General features: G+C 57.8%; 9 protein-coding genes across 9 annotated transcripts; 2 read left to right on the top strand and 7 right to left on the bottom strand.

Annotated features, from left to right (window-relative positions):
* Nucleotides 1–100: 100 nt before the first annotated feature.
* On the bottom strand, nucleotides 101–1,128 carry MKK02DRAFT_35046 (ribonuclease H-like domain-containing protein; the record flags this gene model as incomplete). The annotated part of the gene is made up of 6 exons (XM_053089066.1): nucleotides 101–301; nucleotides 333–397; nucleotides 444–499; nucleotides 566–739; nucleotides 805–941; nucleotides 1,066–1,128. The coding sequence occupies 6 exons, from the start codon at nucleotides 1,126–1,128 to the stop codon at nucleotides 101–103; spliced, it is 696 nt and encodes a 231-aa protein (XP_052949195.1).
* A 249-nt stretch (nucleotides 1,129–1,377) lies between these two features.
* MKK02DRAFT_35045 (putative O-sialoglyco protein endopeptidase) lies at nucleotides 1,378–2,786 on the top strand (the record flags this gene model as incomplete). The annotated part of the gene is made up of 7 exons (XM_053089065.1): nucleotides 1,378–1,429; nucleotides 1,459–1,752; nucleotides 1,797–1,898; nucleotides 1,941–2,163; nucleotides 2,209–2,559; nucleotides 2,604–2,702; nucleotides 2,747–2,786. The coding sequence occupies 7 exons, from the start codon at nucleotides 1,378–1,380 to the stop codon at nucleotides 2,784–2,786; spliced, it is 1,161 nt and encodes a 386-aa protein (XP_052949194.1).
* A 149-nt stretch (nucleotides 2,787–2,935) lies between these two features.
* MKK02DRAFT_35044 (CnHHK5) lies at nucleotides 2,936–8,439 on the bottom strand (the record flags this gene model as incomplete). Its single annotated transcript, XM_053089064.1, has 8 exons — nucleotides 2,936–3,002; nucleotides 3,052–3,374; nucleotides 3,418–4,620; nucleotides 4,664–5,340; nucleotides 5,382–5,871; nucleotides 5,914–6,163; nucleotides 6,215–7,278; nucleotides 7,306–8,439. The coding sequence occupies 8 exons, from the start codon at nucleotides 8,437–8,439 to the stop codon at nucleotides 2,936–2,938; spliced, it is 5,208 nt and encodes a 1,735-aa protein (XP_052949193.1).
* Nucleotides 8,440–9,142: 703 nt separating this feature from the next.
* Nucleotides 9,143–11,469, bottom strand: MKK02DRAFT_39713 (uncharacterized protein; the record flags this gene model as incomplete). The annotated part of the gene is made up of 10 exons (XM_053090738.1): nucleotides 9,143–9,853; nucleotides 9,908–10,063; nucleotides 10,113–10,232; nucleotides 10,295–10,533; nucleotides 10,639–10,714; nucleotides 10,765–10,892; nucleotides 10,976–11,117; nucleotides 11,192–11,298; nucleotides 11,354–11,387; nucleotides 11,440–11,469. The coding sequence occupies 10 exons, from the start codon at nucleotides 11,467–11,469 to the stop codon at nucleotides 9,143–9,145; spliced, it is 1,743 nt and encodes a 580-aa protein (XP_052949192.1).
* A 288-nt stretch (nucleotides 11,470–11,757) lies between these two features.
* On the bottom strand, nucleotides 11,758–13,143 carry MKK02DRAFT_39712 (putative cytoplasm protein; the record flags this gene model as incomplete). The annotated part of the gene is made up of 5 exons (XM_053090737.1): nucleotides 11,758–11,836; nucleotides 11,885–12,025; nucleotides 12,071–12,893; nucleotides 12,952–13,025; nucleotides 13,106–13,143. 5 exons carry the CDS (start codon nucleotides 13,141–13,143, stop codon nucleotides 11,758–11,760), a joined length of 1,155 nt encoding a protein of 384 aa, XP_052949191.1.
* Nucleotides 13,144–13,755: 612 nt separating this feature from the next.
* MKK02DRAFT_29483 (uncharacterized protein) lies at nucleotides 13,756–14,791 on the bottom strand (the record flags this gene model as incomplete). Its single annotated transcript, XM_053087831.1, has 2 exons — nucleotides 13,756–14,035; nucleotides 14,088–14,791. The coding sequence occupies 2 exons, from the start codon at nucleotides 14,789–14,791 to the stop codon at nucleotides 13,756–13,758; spliced, it is 984 nt and encodes a 327-aa protein (XP_052949190.1).
* A 784-nt stretch (nucleotides 14,792–15,575) lies between these two features.
* Nucleotides 15,576–16,253, bottom strand: MKK02DRAFT_39710 (uncharacterized protein; the record flags this gene model as incomplete). Its single annotated transcript, XM_053090736.1, has 2 exons — nucleotides 15,576–15,771; nucleotides 15,820–16,253. The coding sequence occupies 2 exons, from the start codon at nucleotides 16,251–16,253 to the stop codon at nucleotides 15,576–15,578; spliced, it is 630 nt and encodes a 209-aa protein (XP_052949189.1).
* Nucleotides 16,254–16,919: 666 nt separating this feature from the next.
* MKK02DRAFT_39709 (kinase phosphorylation protein-domain-containing protein) lies at nucleotides 16,920–18,069 on the bottom strand (the record flags this gene model as incomplete). The annotated part of the gene is made up of 6 exons (XM_053090735.1): nucleotides 16,920–16,955; nucleotides 17,012–17,441; nucleotides 17,496–17,796; nucleotides 17,888–17,922; nucleotides 17,970–17,997; nucleotides 18,045–18,069. 6 exons carry the CDS (start codon nucleotides 18,067–18,069, stop codon nucleotides 16,920–16,922), a joined length of 855 nt encoding a protein of 284 aa, XP_052949188.1.
* A 438-nt stretch (nucleotides 18,070–18,507) lies between these two features.
* On the top strand, nucleotides 18,508–20,972 carry MKK02DRAFT_29481 (vacuolar protein 8; the record flags this gene model as incomplete). Its single annotated transcript, XM_053087830.1, has 12 exons — nucleotides 18,508–18,532; nucleotides 18,588–18,674; nucleotides 18,742–18,978; nucleotides 19,061–19,183; nucleotides 19,235–19,357; nucleotides 19,406–19,528; nucleotides 19,590–19,718; nucleotides 19,777–20,151; nucleotides 20,206–20,328; nucleotides 20,380–20,498; nucleotides 20,557–20,850; nucleotides 20,871–20,972. The coding sequence occupies 12 exons, from the start codon at nucleotides 18,508–18,510 to the stop codon at nucleotides 20,970–20,972; spliced, it is 1,860 nt and encodes a 619-aa protein (XP_052949187.1).

The raw sequence follows: 20,972 nt of genomic DNA, 5'->3' as shown, positions 1-20,972 counted from the left end.
GCGTTCCCGTGCGGTGCGCCCATGGAAGCGACGGTACTATCAGCTTGAGGCCCGGGCGCTCCGCAGCAATGCAGAAGCAGCCACGAGGTAAAAGCATGCATCACAATGCCTTCATCTTCTCGGCCAGTCGCTCAGCGACGCCGTCTGACTTCTTGTGGTCATCCTTTCTGCGCTCTGAGACTGGCTCGAGGGGGATGAAGAGGTTATCCCTGTAGAACTTGAGCTCCCGCATGGACCCCCGAATATCGTCTAATGCCCTGCTAACGTTAGCTTCAGTATCGAGCAGGAAGTCACGTCCGGACTTGCCTGTGAGAGACGCCTGTCCGTCGTACGCCCTTCTCCTTTTGGGTCACCGAAGGATACCACCTCCTGCAGATCTCCTTGATGCTGCTCACGTCTGCACGAGAATCAGCTCACCCCCGACCGCCGAATGGCCCACTCACCAAGTATGCGGTATGAGAGATGGCTAGTGATATCTGGCATCTCTCGCAGCAAGAAGCTAGAAATGTCAGCGCCTTTTACCGTTCCGCACCGTACCCCGACAGAACAGAACGGGCCGACTCACGCCTTGTCTGCATGTACGCTGCTACCCGCCAAAAGGCCAGCTCCCCGCTCCGGAATCCACTTCCTGATGTAAGCCGCAACTTTCTGATGGACATCCTCATGCGAGTGCGGGCTGTCAATACAAGCTTGAGTAAGACCAGTGAGGCCGTGCTGCTTGACACACCACTCGTTCATGCTGCAGTATCAGTAAGACCTCATGGTATCGCTCTGCACTTTATGGTACGGTGGACAGCAACCTACGTGTCGAGTACATCTTTCGGTGTCTGGATCACAAATTCGATCCCTTCGTCCACCTCATTGAGGCGTCCATCCGTGATAATCACCGCGATTTCAATGATGCGGTCGCTCGGATCCAGCCCGGTCATCTCGCAGTCTACCTTGACAGATCAGTACATAAGCCTGCGCATCTTGCCAGTAGTCAGAGGAGCGAGAAATATGCCGCTAGGGCTGTATGTCTGTGTACCTGATTGCCCGCAGCCCGCCGACAGAAAGATGACCCACCCAGACGAGCGGTCCATCATCGTAGGACAGCGGACCTCGCTCGGCCTTCTCTGCTGGAGCCATCTTGGCGGCCGCGTAGGTAGTCTTGCGCTGCGTATTTTTGCGTCCACCCTTACTGCGGGAGGGCATGCAAGTTGTCGAGGTCGAAAGCTGTACAAGAGGTGATGTCAAAAGTGTACATAGATGAGTTGCGGAATTTACCCATCACCTTTCGACATACCAGCTACCATAGACCAACTCATTGGACCAACTAGCATCAACTTCTTCGCCGTCTTCGACCAACGGCGGTATATGAGCTCCAAGGACACAGCCATGACTCAAGCATCTGGTAGCAAGCGCAAGATCTCGCCTCTAGCAAAGCCAAGTAAGCCCTAGCCGGTACTCCACATGAAGCTCCAGCTCATCGCACAGCCGACCGACTACTATGCCTCGGTATTGAAGGCTCAGCCAACAAGCTCGGCTGCGGTGTGATAGCCCACGAGCCATCTGCTTCTGGGTCCGGCAAGGCCACCAAGGTTGTCGTTCTCTCGAATGTTCGCCATACGTACATCACCCCGCCAGGCGAGGGGTTCTTACCCAGTGATACTGCCAGACATCATCGGGAATGGGTTGTCAAGGTGCTTAAGGAGGCGGTCACGAAGGCTGGCGTAAGAATGGAAGATCTTCATTGTATTGCCTTCACGAAGGGTGAGCCGCAAGCCCTGTAGCGGAGGAGTGAGCTCATCGACCAGGACCGGGGATGGGTACGCCACTGCAGGTTGGCGCTCTTGTTGCGCGGACGCTCTCGCTACTGCACAATATACCGCTGGTGGGCGTGAACCACTGCGTTGGCCGTGAGTCCAAATCATGACCAAAAGGTGTCGAGCTAATTCGAGCGGACATCGAGATGGGTCGACAGATCACCTCCTCACATAACCCTATCGTCCTCTACGTCTCGGGCGGAAACACCCAAGTCATCGCCTACTCGCAACAAAGGTATCGCATCTTTGGCGAGACATTAGATATCGCAATAGGGAACTGCCTGGACAGGTTTGCCAGAGTGATTGGGCTCAGAAATGATCCAAGTCCGGGGTACAACATCGAGCAGGAGGCGCGAAAGTAAGCTGTTCACCCACTTTCCTCACTGGCGGCGCTGAAGGACAGGGGGAAGAGGCTGCTGCCGCTCCCGTATGGCACGAAGGGCATGGACGTCTCCCTCGCTGGACTACTCTCAGCCGTTGAGGCGTATACGCAAGATAAGCGGTATCGGTCCTGGGCGCAGCTTCCCGACGCGGGAAAGACGGAAACGGACATCATCACCCCTCAAGACCTCTGCTTTTCGCTTCAAGAAACGACGTTTGCCATGCTCGTTGAGATCACCGAGCGGGCGATGGCGCACGTTGGCGCGAAAGACGTGCTCATAGTCGGAGGCGTGGGGTGTAATTTGAGACTGCAGGAGATGATGGGGATTATGGCGTCAGAGCGGAATGGAAGGGTATTCGCCACGGATGAAAGGTGCGTCGTCTGCCTGTCCGCTATCGTCAGACCTCAACTCTCAGCTTCTGCATCGACAATGGTATCATGATCGCTCAAGCCGGTCTTCTGGCTTTCCGGATGGGCCAAACGACGCCAATAGAGAAGACCTCGGTCACGCAGCGGTCAGTCCCTCCTCAATGACATGATTCATGTGCTCATATGCCAGGTTTCGGACGGATGCTGTCCACGTATCATGGCGGGCTTGAGCTTGCCGTCTGGTAGATCTTAGTACATGCATGCTATAACTGGGCATGCCGAGATATGCCTTCTACTCCTTGTAACGTGTAGCTCTGTCGGTCGGGAACGATACATCTAGCTCAATAGCCAAGTTCTGCGATTGTCAGCCCTCTTCCCTTCAAACATCGAGACACGCACTTTTGAAAACCACATCCAAACTAGCGAGAGATACAGGTTTGACCAGACTGCCACTGTCAGTTTGCGCCTCGTCTTCACCTCCGGTTCCGAACTCACTATCCATCGACCCCGCTCCCGAACGCCTCCCGCTTATCCTCCGCCGTCGCCAGCCCCGTCAACGCAAATATCTTCGCCCGCGATTGTACAACTCTGGGAGAGGGTAATAAGATAGGCTGCCCAGCCTCTGGTACCAGCGGCGTTTCGGCTGGTCTGCCCATTCTCCGGCTGGCCTCGATCTTACGAATCGCCCTGGTCGCTTGATGACCATTCATGTTTGGCATGGAAATGTCCATCAATATGATGTCCCAGTGGTTGTAGGGTGTCGAGTCGAACAAGTCGACACCGTCTCGACCGTCAAAGGCCTCGGCATACTCGCAACCCTGTAAAGTTAGTCGAGTCCAGACTCGGCTAGGTGAGACTTGCCTTCTTCTTCAGGAACGCTCCCAGTACCCGCCTATTGATGACATTATCCTCTACTACCAATACCCTCGCTTTGCCATCAGGTCGCGGTGCGGAAGGGGCCAGCTGCGCCGCCTTCAGCATGACGCCACCACCAGCCAAGGAGATGGTCGAGATGTGCGATATATGTGATGTGGAGGACGTCGGACTTCCAGGCTGTGGCGAGTCCGAGTCCGTGTCTCCCGAAATCGATGCGGATCGGTAAGACGTAGGAGGAGGTGGGCGCACGGGAGCGGTATGATACGTGATGCCTCTTGGCGCCATACTCGGCCGAGGGGGAACATGCGCCGATACGTCTTGCTCTTCCGACCGCCGTCGGTAAAGGGGTTGTCGGCCTGTGGACGGTCCGCTTGAGCTATGCCGCGAAAAGTCCCGATGATGCAGGTCCGAGATGGTCGACGCGCTCTCGTTTGACTCGCCGCGCGGAAGAGACGGCCGGTCCATTTCACTGATAGGTGTAGACCCTCCATCCTCCTGCCGGTCCAGCCACGCGACGGCAGCTTGTAAGGCTCCGCGAAAGGGTGTCGGCGCGACGGGTTTGTGGATGACCTGGACGAAATTGCCTGACCGCTTGATGAAGTCTCGAAGGTGCATGAGTGACGGCGTTTGTGTCGAGGTGACAAAGACGATGGGCCGACCGGCTTGGCTGGCCGAGCGGAACAACTCCTCATCCTCGTTGATAATGATGATATCGCCATCATCCCGAAGATCAAACGACCAGGTAGACGCATAGGTCGCCAAGACCTCCAGGGCGAGTACCTGGCCGCGATGCTTGGTGTCGAAACCAGACATGCTGACCGAGTGTCCTCGCCCGAATCCCGACGACGCCGAGCTGATAGCCGACGAAGATGACGAGGACGAATCCTCCTCCTCGTCGTACACCTCCACCTCGAACGAGATCCGGATCTCCGTCCCCAACCCCTCCGACGACCATACGTCCACCTTGCCGTTGACGCTATCGGACCGGATGATGCTGTTGACAATGGCAAGACCAAGACCGGTACCTGTCTGGAGCGGATTCTCTTGCGAGAAGGGGTGGAACAACTGGTCCTTGAGGAATTCCTTGCCAATGCCCTTGCCGGTATCGATGACCGCCATCTCGACGGGGATGGTTTTGGAACCTGGCGGATGGGGCAGCTCTCGCAAAGTGACCTGAATGTAGCCGTCCTGCGGATCAGCTGGGCGCATCAAGCAAGATCTCACGACATACCTTGGTGAATTTGAGGGAGTTTCCGACCAGGTTCATAAGAACCCGCCGCAGACCGCCTCTCTCGCACCTGACCATCCATCCTTTATCCCTATGTCCCACGTCTACCACCGTCTCGACGTGCGTCGTGTCCTTTGCCATTCTCGCTGCGCGATCCTGCAACGCCGAGGACGGTGGGGCATAGAAAGACCCCACATCCGAATCCCCCATGAATCGCGCCCGCTGACCGATCCACACACCCTCCACGGTCTGCTCCACCAGGTTTGCCAAATTGACCTTGGCGAGCTTGATTGACGCGTCCTTGGACGTCCCGACCGAGCCAGACAATTTGGTAAAGTCCAAGACGTGGTTGACGGTCTCGATGAGGGTATTCCCGCACGTCTGAACGGTTTTGAGAAATGCCGACTGGTTGGAGTCAAGCTCAGTATCGCTGAGGAGCTCGGCCGCCGCGAGGATACCGTGGAGGGGTGTGCGGAGCTCGTGGCTGACTGAGGAAATGAGGATGGATTTGGTCTTGTCGGCAAGTACCATACGCCTGCGAAGGACAGCGGAGAGGATGATGACGCCGATGGCCCGGAGGAACTGTAGCTCGTACCCCTCGAGGTATTGCTTCGCCTTGTTGCACGTGTAGCCGACGATGAGGGCGAAAGGTTGCTGATATACGCCAAAGCATGGCACCACTGCCAGATCAGCTCGCGCTTTGCGTCATTGAAGCACTCACCCATTCCGTACCGCAACTCCGAAGGGAACATATATCTGATCCAGCTCGGCGCGACATTCTCAAATATCCGCCCATCCCTGTTGTACAGCAAAAAGTCCGACATCTTTTGGTGTTCCTCAGCGGTGAGCGACCGAGTAGGTAGTGCGGCAGGCGAGGCGCCCAGTACTGGGAGTGCACTCGTCGGTCCGAACGCCTGATTCACCTCTAGAACGTCCTCTTGTTCCCCGCCGGTGTATGGGTCCGCCCTGTACACCGACTTTTTGCCCTCGGGCGTCTCCACGTCGACCAGCTCAAAGTGGCCGACATCGAGGATGAAGCAGCCATCGAGGTCCAGCGTGGTGCAGACAAGCTCGGCAGCGCGGGCGTAGACCTTGTCCATCTTGGTGGAAGCTTCGCCAGACGACGCGGATGATTTGGCATCCATTTCGAGACATTCCCGAGTAAACCGCTCCATCGACGTCTGGATCCGATCGCGGACTCGGAGCTGGAGCTGAGGCATTAGCAACGCTCACGCATAACGGAAAGGACTTGCCTTATCCCGCCATAGCTCCATTTCTCGCATACACACCGCCGCAAACTCCTTCAAGATCAGTCTGCTCCGCGGTGGAAACTCCGCTCTCGGCTTGTCGTCGATAATGCATAACGTGCCGAGGTTGTGACCGTCGGAGGTGCGGAGAGGAGCACCAGCATAAAATCTGAGATGCGGCGCACTCGTGACATTTGGATTGTTGGCGAACCGCCAATCCTGCTGGGCATCGAGGACGACTAGTGGCTCGTCGGTCCTGCAGAGGCATCAGCTGAAATGCGCATCACACATAGATTCGGAGACCCACTTGAGCAGGAGCGTATGACTGCAAAAGCTCGAAAATCGGGAAGCCTCTGTCGCACCCAACCCCGTTTCCGTCTTGTGCCATTGCGTCTCGGCATCGGTAAGTCCAATAATGACAATCTTGGTGCTGAACACCAATTTCGCCATGTGTGCGATCCGGTCAAAGTTGACATCCGGAGATGTGTGGAGGATGTTGAACCGGTAGAGCGCCTTACGACGTGCGGCCTCATCTGGAGGGACGGGCGCGGGGAGCCAGCCGTATTTGTCGTATAGCGCACCTAATTCCCCGGGTTGAGCAAACGCAGGGGGAGGAGATACTTTTGGTTCGTCGGCGACGGGTTGGGAGGAGAGTCCTTCGGGCGTTCTGGAACGGACTGCCGGGGTGGCAGTCTGCGTGACCGTTTGATTGGACGAGGATTGAGACCGGTAGGATTGGTTCCGCTCGTAATTGGGTGCTGCCGCTGCACCAAAGTAGTCCTCCTCACTCTCCGCCTCAATAACCTTCTCCACCGGGGCGGTAGCTGGCGGAATCCGTTGATTCACGATACCGCCCGGGCCGAGTATCCGAGATAAAGAGGGGGGAGGCGAGGTAGCGCGACGAGGTAGCTCGATGCCCTTGCCCTTGCCATGAGCAGGGTGTTCCAGAGGCGTGCCAGCGGGACTGGCCGCGATGGTGGGCAGATGATGACCCGCTCTATCCCGAGGTACCGCAGCTGTTGACATGGACCGGCTGAGAGTAAAGCGGCTCCCACCGGTGTCGGAGCTCGCGTTATCTCGCAATGTCGAAGATGATGATGGAGAGAACATGCTGGCCATGGGGTCCAACAATTCGCGGTCGGGGCTGGGTATGCCTAGCGGCGCCAGCCCAGAGTAGGGAATGTGGGACGACGCCATCCGAACGGTCGCCGCGGCAAGCGAGTACGACGGTAATTCCAGTTGGTTCGAGCGCAACCCTGAACTTGTCCCCGCCTTTCGATTCGCCAAAGTCTCCAACTCAAAGGCACGACCTCTTCCCGCCAGCGCCCCGGCCATACCGCCCTGGGTAGGCACAGATGTGCTTGATTGCGTCTTGCCGATAGTAGCCCCACTTGGTACGAGCGGGGCTGATCCCGCCGAGGCAAAGGTCGTATTGGAATCCGAGCTTCCGGACGCCTGACTGAAGGGGCCAGTACTGCCACTCGCTCGGGAGCTAGAGGTGTCCGTGTCGTGCAGCAGGGCAGACGCGGACGACGGTCTGTAGCCTTCGCCGGGGGACGAACGGGCGGTTGGGATGCGAGGTTGAGGTGACAGTACGGTTGCCGGAGCTTGCGGTGTTTTGTTTGGGTCAAAATTTCCGTATGCGTACGCCTTGCCGAATGTCCTCCAGTCGAGATCAGGGGGCGACATCCGAGGGGGACGTTTGCTGGGAGACGGGTCGGACTGCAGACGGCTAGGTTCCTGGGTGACGCGGACATGCGGATCCGTATTGGGCAGCGTCTCCTCTGGCCTCCGCTCAGATGAGTCATCCGCCCTGCCCACCACCCGCGTAGGTCCCCTTCTTCGCCTCCTTTTCCCAGAGATGCTCATCATCTCCAATGCCTGTCCCATCCCATCGACATCAGAGATCCCGCAGGCATCCATTCCGCGCGACTCTTCGTCCGAGCTCCCCAGGTCATCCTCCGGTCTGCTGTCCAGAATATAATCGTAGTCATCCTGCGCGGGTATGTACGGTGGATCCTCCATGCGATCGACGGTACGATGGTCTGGACTGCCTTCGATTGGCGAAGTAGAGGGGAGGAATGGCTCGCCCGGGGATCCGCCTGGAGCAGTCATCGGTCGACCGCGTTTCGACCCCGCCCGCCTAAGCGTCGATATGACCGTTGTAGCCGGCAGGGCTAAAGGCGAGTCCACAAAGCCGGGCGTAGACGCTGTTTTGGCGAGGGTCCGCGCGGTACCTGCAGACGAGCGACGCGTGGGCAGCATCGGCCTATCCAGCGCGGAAGACCCTGGCGCATTGTCTTCCGAGAGCAGCCGCGAATCAGGTGCGGGTTCGTCTGCGCCCCGCTCGCTGGGTAGACTGGGCTGCCTCACCGATGGCGCGGTGAGAGAGACATGATGGGAGGAGGGGTCGTTATGAAGATGGTGTAGGAAGGCTGCGCTGGAGTATTTGGGTTTTGGCTGAGATTGAGATAGGGGCGTGGAAGAGGAGGACGCAGAGGAGCCGGTAGGAAGTGCAGCCGGGGATGACATGTCGGCTTGAGCAGTATCGCTCTGGTCGCTAATGAATCATCAGCGGCCGCTCATCATCGAGAGTGGCTCGGCTTACCGTGCGAAGCCTCTATACAAGGGATGTTATAGCGGGCCTAAGCACCGTCCCCCGGGTGATCTCTACCTCGGCGTGACCAATCCTCCTCCTTTCAAAGCGGGTATCTGGAATCTCCCCCGATGGCGGAAGGCTGTCAAATTCCCCTGTCGAGTTATCGGTCGGGGTGTGGCTCTACGAAGAGGTGGAAGTACGGTGTGTCTAGTGGGGTAGTGTAGGAATGACGGGTAGAGGAGCAATAGCTATAGGTGTGGGCGCTCAAAGCTGTCAAGATCCCTAGCGAGAGGAATGCCGTAATTGCTCCACTTGCCGATGCACCGAGGAATTTTGGGTCCAGGCCGCAATCGAAATGTCCTCGGTGGTATATCCTATAGCTGACCTGCCCCGCCTGTATTTGAGCAGTGTGCAGGGGGACTTGCAGACCGTAGGGGCAGGGGAGCCACGCTAGTACTGTGAAGCGCAATCACCTCAGTCCGGGAGCTACAGAAGAAGACTCTGTCCTCCTGGGGCCACATTTGCCGGCTCATTCAGGGCAGAAAGACCCCGGTCACCACTCTGCGTCAGACTTTGTCCACCTATCACAAGAGCATGTGCATCTAATCTGATAGCTGCAGTACGCGACCCATATGTCTAGACAAGCTCAATGGACTTGACGACCTCGTCCGCCCGCTTGGCTCGTCCTCTAGCTCTGACTAACCCGAGCATCCTCGCCTCCTCGCAGAACCGCACAAAGACCGCATGCAGCCGGGCTGCCTTCTCCTCATCTTCAGCCTCGACCTCATCCTCCGGCAGATCAGCCCGCTCGTTTGCCTCCGGCTCTGCTACCTGCTCCCTGCCCTCCATCGCCTCATCCGCTTCCTCTTCGCCGCCTTGCCCGTTCTCACCTCCGTTTCCTGCATCTTGCTCTTTTCGTACCGGCTTCTCATTCCCACCCATCAGACTTCCTCTGAAGCCCTCCAGCCAGTCCCAGAGGTTTACGTTCCGTCCCGCGCTGCGCCAAAGGTTGAAGAGCACCTCCAGCTCGCGCAGATCACCCCGCTCGTCCGCTGAGGTATTGACCGCTTGTTCGACCGAACCGACGGCTGGTGAGGGAGGGGCGGTTTCAGAGACCTCTTCTTCGTCGACCGAGGTGATTCTGGTACGTCGAGACATATGACGCCGCTTGACAGATGACGATGCCGTCTCTGTCGTCTCATCTACGGGTGCGCGAGTCGAGTGGGCTTGGGCTGTCTCGCCATCATGCTCAGGCAGTGGCGGCTGGTGACGCGCGAGTCGACCGGTATAAGCGCCCGAAGTCGAGAGCGCATGCAGAATAGATACTCGCGGTGCTGGGTTCAGGACCTGTATATCAGCTCCGGTCCCGGCGTATGCGGAATAAGAGCGAGCTGGGCTTACCGCTCGAGCCGCACGAGTAGGCTGGATCTCCAATAGCTGTTCGAGCCTTCCACCCTCCTCTCCGTCCAGCACCGCTTCGACGTCCTGGAGAGCTTGATCTCCGCTGGTCGCCATCGTAGCGAGCGGCGAGTTGAAGCTATGATGTAACAGTCTCCACTGAGGGTATAAGCCATAGATTCTAGCTCTTCTTAGCGTTGTTACCCACCTTGAGCCCCTTGAGAGCGGCAGCGGCACCTCCTGCAAACATCCTCTCATCCTCCTCGATCTCCGCCATTAGATCTCGGCCGATGTGCAGTGACGGATCATTTGGGGATGCGGTCCCAGCCTTGTTCGTCAGCTGGAGTTTGACAGACAATGAGTTCCTATCAGAGATGATGTGAAACCCACTCTCAGTATAGCTCCGACCACTCCACCGCCTGCACGTCTACTCCCCAGACCCAGCACATCCACCTCGACCGCACTCGGCTCGATATGCGATAAAGAGTCCATGAAGATGGACACGGACGGCACGGACAGCAGAACGCGTAGTGGTAGAGTAGCACGCAGGTAGAGGACGTAGATGAGTTCGGACAGCGTTGACGCTGGGACAAGCTGGGCGTTCTGGATGTATACTAGTAATGGTGTCCCTGCGCAAGTCAGCCTATATGGAGGACGTCAACTGCTATGAATTAATTGTGTGAGGGTGAGGTGCATAGTCATGAAAAGATAACGCAGAGGCGAAGCAGACTCACGCTTGGCAGCTGGTAAGGCGGTATACCACCCCTGGACCTCGTCCATCCCTGATCGACCCCCTTTGCCCAGATTGGCCTGTTCGTCAGTTCACAAGTCTCATCACGTTCCAGTCCATATATACTCACAGCATCGCCTGTGAGACCGACAGCGACCCCTCGAATGCCCGCTGCGAGGTCGACCACCTCCCTTCCCTGAAGGATGACCCTATGGTGCGATACCTGGCCGAGCAAGGCTGTGAGCCGCGGGGAAGCATCTGCAGGGATCAGCTGACTGTCATACATCTTGGGAAGCTCAAATCTGTAATTCTGTGAGGAGGTGGATGAGGTGGAGGCTCACCCTGCATGACCCCGACTGGTATTCTTCTAGTGTTGAACCCGAACTGAAGCCCTCCCCCCGAGGTTGAGCCTGACCGAGACCGGCCTTGTAGCCAGTCTGCTATGTCTTCGAGCTGCTCATCTGTTCGTTCCGTCTCGTACGTCTGGGCCAGTCAGCACCGCGAGTTATGCCAGGTTATTGGCCCGGTGTTGGGCTTGGCCGGGTGAGGACGCGTACCTCGTGAGCAGCGGTATACGTCTCATAGGCTTCATCGAACCATCGCTTGAGAGGCCGCTTGAGCGGTCTAGACGGTCCTGCCTCGGATTCTGAAGCTTCATGGTCCGCTAGTCCTGTCAGCCGACTTATGAGGGAGCCCGAAGGTAACAATGGTGGACACACATTCGGGCGCTTGGTAGGGGATGATGAACACGCCCTAAACAATGGTCAGCGTTAACTTTGCTCAGATCTTCATTAGGCGCACTCACCTTGCTGATGGACTGAAAGTCGTCGGTCATCATCAGGGAAGACGGCCAGAGCGGGCAAGGTGTACGCAACGTCGTAGGAGGCAACAGGCAACAAAGCTCAAAGCTCGAATCTCGGACGTCCTCGGACGTCCCGGTGGAGGTGGAGGCAAGTCAACGGTATCCCCTTCTGCGCCTCTGAGAGGACTGGGCTTATACGTTCATTGGACCGCCGCGCAAGTACTGCGAGGACGGATCATATCTATGCAGGATGGCTAATCATATCCTGATGATAGCCGGCTATCTCGCTCCGACAGGATTCATCGAAATCTCCAATTTTGATTATTGCCCAGACCCGCCAGCTCCGCCCTGTCCACCCTGTCCACCCTGTCCACCCTGTCCCCCCATGAACGACTGAGCACTGCGTAATCAGCCATGGCCCTTAGAGCTCCTCAGCGAGCACACTCACAGGTTCCGCATCTCCGGGTCATTCGCCAGTGCGCTCATATCCGGCATGCCCCCTCCGGACTGGTACTGCTCCGCCATCCGCCTGACATTCGGGTTCTGCATGAGCCTGTCGAGGCCTCCGCCTGCCATCATCTGCTGTGCCCTAGGATCATCAGCTAGGATCCCGGTGGTAAAGACGACGACTCACATCTGCATCATCTGAGGGTTGTTCATCAGGCTCGCCAGGTCCGGCATGCCTCCCCCGCCTCCGCCCCCAGCGCCGCCCATCAGACCCGCCAGCGCGCTCAAGTCTGGCATGCCCCCACCTCCGCCTCGTCCAGCTCCAACTCCTCCACCACCACCGCCCATAAGCCCTGCCAGGGCGCTCAGATCCGGCATCCCACCTCCGCCCCCAGCTCCACCAGCCCCCGCTCCCCGACTCGTCGTAGCTGCTGACGCTCCCTCCTCCTCCTTTGCCTTCGCCCGCGCAGTTGCCAGACTCGCCTTCATCGTCGCGTTTCCGGGATCGATCTCCAATCCGTCCTCGTACGCCTGTACCGCCCCGTCCCACTCGCCGAGCGAGAACCGCGCGTGTCCGAGCCTCGAGTATCCCTTAATAAACATCGGGTCGAGCTCGATAGCCGCATGGGCATCGTCCGCAGCCTTCCCGTGCTCCCCCATCGCGCCCCATGCGGCGGCGCGGTTCGAGTAGTAGACTGGGTTGGGAACGAGCGCGATGGCCGAGGTGTACGACTCGATCGCAGAGTCGTACAGCTTTTGAGACATTTGCTGGTTGCCTGTCGTCTTGAGCGCCTCGGCTTTGGCCTTGTCCGCAGCGGAGGGGCCGGAAAATGAGGGCGCAGCGGGGGCAGGGGCAGCGGCGGGGGTGGCGGCGGGAGCGGGAGCAGACTTGGCCTTTGTCTTGAGGTAGACGTCGAGCAGAGTCAAGAGGTTGGCGGGAGCCAGGGTGTACTGCGACTTGTCGGCTGCAGAGTCCGGGTCCACACCGAACGATTCGCCGATACATGAGACTGCAGGTGAGCTTATTCCCCTCTTGTACCGTCCAGCTTCGTCTTGAGAAGGACTCACTGGCTACCTCCAGACTCTCCTTGTCATCCTCCTTGACAGTCCCATTCTGGCACGACTCCCTCAGGAACTCAATACTGCCAGAAGTCAGCTGATGTTACCTTGTGCTCCTCCACTCTCTCCCAAGTCTCCCGTGCCCAGGAGCAATGATACCTACATGTTGAAAGCGAGCTGTCTCTTCTTGACGTCTGCCATAGTGTACTGCTAGTTCGGAGTGTTGCTGATGTGGAATATAGAATGATAGATTGAGCATAGAAGGCGCTGGAAAGCGTCGCCCGGTTGAGTGGGGGTCCTCGATTACGGCATGGACGCCAGCAAGGTTTGAGGAATGTGGCGGCCGGCGTGGCACCTCCCTTCTTCTCCTGCACTCCAGGACGTCCAGCATCGTAGCTCAGGATGAGGTACATCTGCCTGCCAGGCCCTTGACAGCGAGCTTCCCGCAGATAATGGCTGCAGCTCTGATAGCTGCAAGTCGGGCGTGACGAGCTCTGCATAGACTTCACCGCGAGATCAGATGCTTTCCAACATACCCCTCGCCCCGACTCCATCCCTGTCAGAGCGCATCTCCCTGATCGCCCACCTTTCCCTGCGCTACAAACAATGTTATATGCATGCATTCGCGGGCTATATGAGCACCTCTATGAGACGTATGTAAACGAAAAGTCCTTGTTGTTGATTATATACCTATCTAAACCTCGACACGAGTTGATAGTTCAATTTCCCTTTATTGTCCGTTTGATCCAAGAAGTCCCTGCTCCTCCTCTCCATCCGGGCTCTCACCCCACCACTCACCCCGCCAGAGGGGGATCAAGCCAACCCAAATGTCAAGCTCAGTCCCACAGCAGTAGCGAGCCCAAAGGCCATACCGCCGATCGAGCGCGATGCCGATGACGCCGACGATGCTCCAGAGGTAGGCGGCTGTACCGAGTACTCTGCAAAGCCCGGTCCGCAGGCACCGTTGATTGTGGTTATGGCCGAGTTGACAAGAGTGCCATTGAGTGAGGGAGTGGAGGATGCGGAGGTGGTGTAGTGGTTCAGGAGGAGGGAGGAGCATTTGGAGCAGGTGGGTTTTGTCGACGGGGGGAGGCTGTCACGGTCAGTCATAGTATCCTAAATGTACGCCTCAGAAGACAACTCACGCTATCCCCGTCGGCAAAGACCAAAGGTACAGATCATCCGGCCGCTCGCTCGCCACCGCTTCGAGGTAACACCAACTGCCCGTGTCCGGATTCCGCAAGCCCGCCGCTTTACGCATCATCCCTGCGCTCCCTAGGCCCATTCGCGCATCTACCGCCGATCCCCTCTTTGTCAGGTCCGCCGTACACCCCGTACTCTTCTCGCCCATCTTGGCGTACGCCGCGCTCATATAGTCGTCACACGCCCCGCTCGAGGGTTGGGGGGACGTCACATAAGCGAGCAACGTATTGAGGGTGGTATAGTTCCCCGAGGTGTCGGCGGCGGCGAGAAGCGAGGCGAAGCCGGTAGAGGTGGTGAGGAGGAGCGAGAAGGGGAGGCAGGAGCGGAAGGTGGAAGAGGAGAGGAGGGTGGAGAGGTAGGACAAGCAGGGGGTGGAGAGGGCGTAAGAGAGCTGCAGGTCCATGGGCGTAGGCACCGGCGATGGAGGTGCCGTGGGGATGGTGGAGGGCGCGACGGGGATGGAAGGGGTTGGTTTCTGAGAGGAAGTGGCGCTTTGGCGCCGGATCAGGTCAACATGACCGTCGCCAAAGGACCTCTGCTCTGGTGGGAGCGGTAAAGGACGAGATGGATCTCTGGTCCGGTCGTCGGTGATGTAGAGACCCCTCGTCACGCCAACGAGGAGCGCAACGGCGAGGAAAGTTCTCATATCGACAGCGAGGTGAATGCTCGCATTCCTTGCAGTAGCGCCAGGGGCGGGGCGCTAGCAGTAGCGCCGAATTGAGATCGACAGGGGATGATCTAAGAATTGAGGATTCCCCGACCAATTTTGGGCTGTTGTGGGCAGCGCAAAGGCGCAGGAGGTGCAGTAAAGAGCGTGGGGGGTAGGGCAGATTATAAAGGTCGACAGACAGCAGACAAGAGGTGGATGAAGAGGATGAGTGGAAGAGTGAAGGCAAAGGCAAGATCGAAGAAAGTCGATGCGAATTTGGTTCAGATCCAGGGCAAACTCAGGCACACACGAAACACACCCTCATCCCGTTCTCTCCGTGTCGCGTGCTGAGACCGTACATACACGGTCCAGCATGGGCAGGAAGGATGGAAGACATCCCTGGGTATGTACTACTGCTGTGTCTTGACACTGTCAGCATTGGCACACTTGCTTGATAGGGCCGGTCGGAACAGGGTCAATGCGCGCAGCATTCCTCAGGCCCAGGGCGGGCCAAGCAGATTGATCCAGGTTCCGTCGGAAAGGATGTTCGATGACGGCATGGGATCGACAGCGGCAGAGGTAGTGGTGGTTAGGGTATATTAGCTGAACTGAAAGAGGATGAGCCCCTTGGATGGAGGTCGAGGTGGCGTACTACTAGGCCCCTGGGAAGTGGTGTTTGGAGAAAGCTGGCACAATAATATCGTATAGCTACTCGCCAGTTGATGTATGGGAGCAGTGCACTCCACCAGTGAGCCGAGCTCGAGACACCCGCCTCGCCTCCTCAGGCATCCACCTCAGCCAAAGCCCTCAACATCTTTGCCTCCGGCGTGGTCGTCGTCTGCGACACCACCACAGCGACCAGCTTAGCGATATCGTGGTCAGAGAGATTGAGAGCGCGGACGAGAATTGCGACCGCCTTGTACACCTGGGGGAAACCGTTGACATCGTGATCGAGATTGACCATGCGCGCTGCGATGCTGAGAATCAGCTTCTTTTTGATCCGGAATTCCAAGGATAGGACATACCCCTGCTTCAGCACGTCGACTGAAGCTACTTCCTTCCTCAATACTTGGCTGAATCCTTCCGCTACCACCTTCGCATCGGCAAGACTGCCAATCCGGAAGATATCGTTGACGAAGTGGATCGACCACAGATGTTGCAGGCTAGCCGGTAGCGCCTCATAACACCCTATAACGTCGTAGGGATCCCGCGTCCCTCCGTTGTCCCCCGGCCCCCATAGCTTGAGTGCGCTCGCCGCCATTGCCTCCTGAGCCCGCTGGATCTTTCCGGGCCCCACCAGCATTCCCTCCGAACGAGGAACTTCAAGCGTCCCCTCAGCCGAGAGGATGTCTTGCGCCTTCTGAGTGCGCGCCGTGGCGGCCTCCCGCTGCCGGATGGACCGGCATGGTCCTCGCCAGTCGCGACCGCTCGTGGAGCCTAAAGGGCTGACCCGTGACATGTTGGAGGCGGAAGGCGGGGACGGCGGCGCCAGCTGTGCAGCTTGATCGGTATCGACTGCTGAAAGAAAGGTCGCCGGGACATCATTGGGTAGAGGGTGACCGTCAACCATGAGGGGTAGAGTGGCAAGGAGACAGGGGGCAGTGGGTCTTCTTATCAGAGGGGTGCGTCTAGCTAATGAGCCCGTATCGTCAGCCTGACGGGCTCTACGGTAGCTCCAGAGCTCACCCACTAGTACCTTAAGATGAGCGCGGCGGCCACGCTGATGCTCTTACCGGAATTGAAAGTGTTCTGAGATCGCTACTGATCACGTCAGCCGCTATTCGGAGACGCGTCACTGCCTTGCTAGCCTCCAGTGAAAGTCGCTCTCTATCTCCGTCTGCTACTCACAGGTTGTGATAACAGTTCCCGCTGGAGTTACTGGAGTTTTCTATGAGCGTACACGTTGATTGGGGATCAAGAACAAAAGGACGAAGAGAGGGTGGGCAGACGAGAATCTGGCCAACTTGGGTTGATGCTTCTTCGGAAGCACAGTGTAGATTCCGCCTCCGACGTCATTGCTTGTGTGTGGGCAAGGCCTCACTCAAATTGCGCAGCGGTCAATGATCAGCAGTCCGGGTGCAAGTGCAAGTGCTTGATCAGTGTATCAGCGTGGTCAGCACATTACCTACAGCTCTTCTACGATGGCCTGCAAGCCCAGTACCTATATCATCTCCTCCTGTCAGGGGTGTACGACCTTTCCCTCTTGACCGACTTTACAGGCGACCTCGAGGCTCTCTCCAACTTCACCTCGCTTCTGTCCCGCCTACTTCTTCCCCCATCATCGTCCCGTTCCACCTTCACACGATCGCCTCGACCTCCATCCCGCTCCTTCTCCCTCTCCCGGCGGTCGTCTCCTCTCCCATCTCGATTCCTGTCCCTGTCCCTATCATCGCTCCTCGGTCTCCTTTCCCTGTCCCTCTCCCTGTCTCTCGACCTCGAGTATGTTCGTTCCCTCTTGACCCGATCCGATCTCTCAGGCTCATCCCTCTCCCTTCCCCGCTTATGATCCCTCCTATCGTCCCTATCTCTGCTCCTCGAGCGATCGTCCCGCCGCCTTGATCGCTTCTCCTCCTCCCTCTCCCGTTCCTTCTCTTCCCGCCTAAGTTCTCGCTCGGCGCGCTGTAGAGCCCGATGCTCTTTCCGTAGTCTGTCTCATCAGCTACCCTCCCGATCAAATCTCTGAACCAGAGTAGAAGCGCACTCCTTCTCCCTCTTCCTCTCCTCTTTCTCCAGCCTCTCAATCTCTTCATCCTTCGCACCCCTCGGCAGCCCAACCGCAACCCCCTCCTCATCCGCCTCCGCCTTCTTCACACTGGGCGCAAACCCCAACGCCACACTCAACGCCTCCTCCTCTGCTTCCTTCAGGGCTTTGAGCTCCGCCCGTCTTTGCTTCGTAGCAACGCTCTCGTCTGCTGATTCCTTGTCGCGAGCGTACCAGTGCACGTCCTTGTTCTTTTGCCATCGGCCGGCTGGGGCGTTTACGGTGTGACCGAGGTAGTTCTCTAAATGGAGTCAGTGGGGACCTTATGGCGAGGGAGGGTTGAACGGCGAGGAGGGCAATCCGAGTTGATTGAGCGGTCTATTGGTACACACCTCGGTGTTTCTCATCTTGCTTGACAGCGTCCCATCTATGCCATCAGCTACTACCCTATTACGAGTGGTGAGGACAGCTCACCTGAACTCGGCCTGTCCGCCTCGAGCACCTGTCAATCAGCTTCATTCTCCCCGCAATTCAGCTGAGGTGACTGACCTGGTCTTGGTGGTCCGTCGTTCATAGCTGCTCCTGGCTGTGTACTCTACTTGATGTATAGGCTGAAGACACAAAGTATAGGCTCAGGTCAAGGTGGACGTGCAAGTCGGCCCTCGCCGCCGCGTAAGGTCAAGGGTGTACGTAAACCTCACCCTCATTTGGTTCCGGGGAGGGTGGGTGTTGGCCGTGCACGCGCTGCTGTGGCTGTTGCTGTGGTGGGTGGGTGTGACGCTCTCTAACCATTCAATCTGTTTACTACATACTAATCTATATAAAGTCAGCTCCCCTTTACAGCTCATAGCAAGCCTATAGCCAGATAGCAGCCAGCTCGAATTTCTCTCAACCGAGCTACCCTGGCCCTTCTTAGGCTAGCCCTCGACTCCGCTCGCGACTCCCACCGTCCAAGCTCCCTTTGTCTCGCCTCACCTCCCCGATATCTACGTTATAGGTCATATCCGTCAGCATGGGAGGGACATGTAGCAGCTGCTGTGAGCTTTCAGGCGGCCTCATATGTCTATCAGGCGGAATAGCTGACATTGGCAGGCGGTCCAAGGCGGAAGAACGCGTACGAGCCCCTCTTACTCGAGAATGAGCGGGAAGCCGTCGCCGACTTACTGCAATACCTCGAGAGTGCGTTCTCGCCTCCCTTTCTCGGCTGTGTGGCCCTCGAATAGCAGAGCTTGTAGCTGACCAATAGACCGGACAACAACCAATTTCTTCACCGGCTCGCCCCTCGCCGCTCTGACCACGCTGTCCTTCTCTGACAATGTCGATTTGCAGCGCTCGGCCGCGCTTGCATTTGCCGAGATCACCGAGAAGGAAGTGAGGGAGGTCGGGAGGGACACGCTCGACCCGGTGTTGTGCCTCTTGACGAGTCACGATGCGGAGGTGCAGCGGGCTGCTTCGGCCGCGTTGGGCAATTTGGCTGTCAATCGTGAGTGCCGTCAGCTTACCAGGGCCGAAGCGCATCCGACATCGGAGGGCGGTTGAAGCAGAAGCATAAGCTGACTCATCAGCCGAGAACAAGCTCCTCATCGTCTCGCTTGGCGGTCTTGAACCCCTCATCCGTCAAATGCTCAGCCCGAACGTCGAAGTACAATGCAACGCCGTCGGATGCGTCACCAACCTGGCCACTCACGGTAAGCTAAGAGGTCCAATGTAGAGTCCGTACACAGTAGCTGATTCATTAGACGAGAACAAGACCCAAATCGCCAAGTCTGGCGCCTTGGTCCCCCTGACTCGACTGGCCAAGTCCAAGGATATGCGTGTACAGCGGAACGCCACTGGTGCTTTGCTAAACATGACGCACTCTGGTGAGCTGATCTTACTGCGCACTTTTGGAGATGTTGCTGACGCTGTAGACGAGAACCGTCAGCAACTCGTCAATGCCGGCGCTATCCCCGTTCTTGTCTCCCTCCTCAACTCGCCTGATACGGATGTTCAGTACTACTGCACAACTGCGCTTAGCAACATTGCTGTGGACGGTGAGCTGATCCTCCCTTACCACCGTTCCCGGCTCGTTGGGACGACAGCTGATCTGCCCAGCTAGCAACCGGAAGAAGCTCGCTCAGACGGAGCCAAAACTCGTCCAGAGCCTCGTGGCATTGATGGACAGCCAGAGCTTGAAGGTGCAATGCCAAGCTGCGCTCGCTCTCCGGAACTTGGCTTCGGATGGTTAGCTTGCGAATTATTCGTGGTTGTGAAGCCCAGACGAGCCAGCTGACACTGAAAGAGAAGTACCAGCTCGAAATTGTCAAAGCCGACGGCCTCAAACCTCTCCTCCGGCTCCTCCACTCGTCCTACCTCCCCCTCATCCTCTCCGCCGCCGCCTGCGTCCGCAACGTATCCATCCACCCCGCGAACGAATCCCCCATCATCGATTCCGGCTTCCTCCAGCCCCTCATTGAACTGCTCTCATTCGACGAGAACGAAGAAGTGCAGTGTCACGCCATCTCGACGCTGCGCAACCTCGCGGCGAGCAGCGAGCGGAACAAGGGCGCGATTGTGGAGGCGGGCGCGGTGGAGCGGATCAAGGAGCTGGTGTTGACCGTGCCGTTGACGGTGCAAAGTGAGATGACGGCGTGTGTGGCTGTTTTGGCGCTTAGCGGTGGGTCTTGCGCTGTTCTCGACGGGGAAGTAGAAGGCACAGCTGATCGAGTAGATGACCTCAAGCCACAACTTCTCGAGATGGGCATCTGTGAGGTACTTATTCCGTTGACCAACTCGCCAAGTGTCGAAGTGCAGGGGAACAGCGCTGCGGCTATCGGGAACTTGTCTTCGAAGGGTAAGCTGCATACTCCCGAGTGACGGCGCCGGGTAAAAGCTGATAGCTCAGCGGCCGAGGACTACGCTCCTTTCAACACGGTCTGGAACAAGCCCGACGGCGGTCTTCACGCATACCTCGTCCGCTTCCTTAGCAGCGCCGACATTACTTTCCAACACATTGCCGTCTGGGTAAATAAAACACCTCAGCTGCAACGCGCTTCGGAGCGGAGAATCAGCTGACCCATAGACCATCGTCCAATTGCTCGAATCCGAAGACGAGCAACTCTCCAACAATATCCGTTCCTCCCCCATCCTCATTTCCTCCATTCGCCAACTGGCCGAATCCCCTCCCGCGTCCCGCGCAGGCCGGGGCCGCGGGTCCGACGCGAACGGGGAAGACGAATACGAGGACGATGGCATGATGGATGCGGATGGAGAAGGGGAGATTGTGAACCTCGCCAGGCGGATATTGGACCTTACGGAAGATGGGCGGGGGAGGGGGAGGCGGGCAGTCATTTCCAGGCGGGAGCGCCGCCGCCGGGTGTGGGTGCTTCGGGTCAGGGGCAGGGACAACAGCAGCAGCAGAATGGAGGACAAGGACAGGGGGATGATCATGCGGCGTTAAGAGCGAGTGTGCACCAGGCGCTCAGGAGTAGCCGGTAG

Source organism: Dioszegia hungarica, assembly GCF_025882075.1.
Source record: "Dioszegia hungarica strain PDD-24b-2 chromosome Unknown MKK02contig_2, whole genome shotgun sequence".
Classification (NCBI taxonomy): Eukaryota; Fungi; Basidiomycota; class Tremellomycetes; order Tremellales; family Bulleribasidiaceae; genus Dioszegia; species Dioszegia hungarica.
Note: the sequence above shows the minus strand (reverse complement) of the source record. Positions and strands in the feature narration are given on the sequence as shown.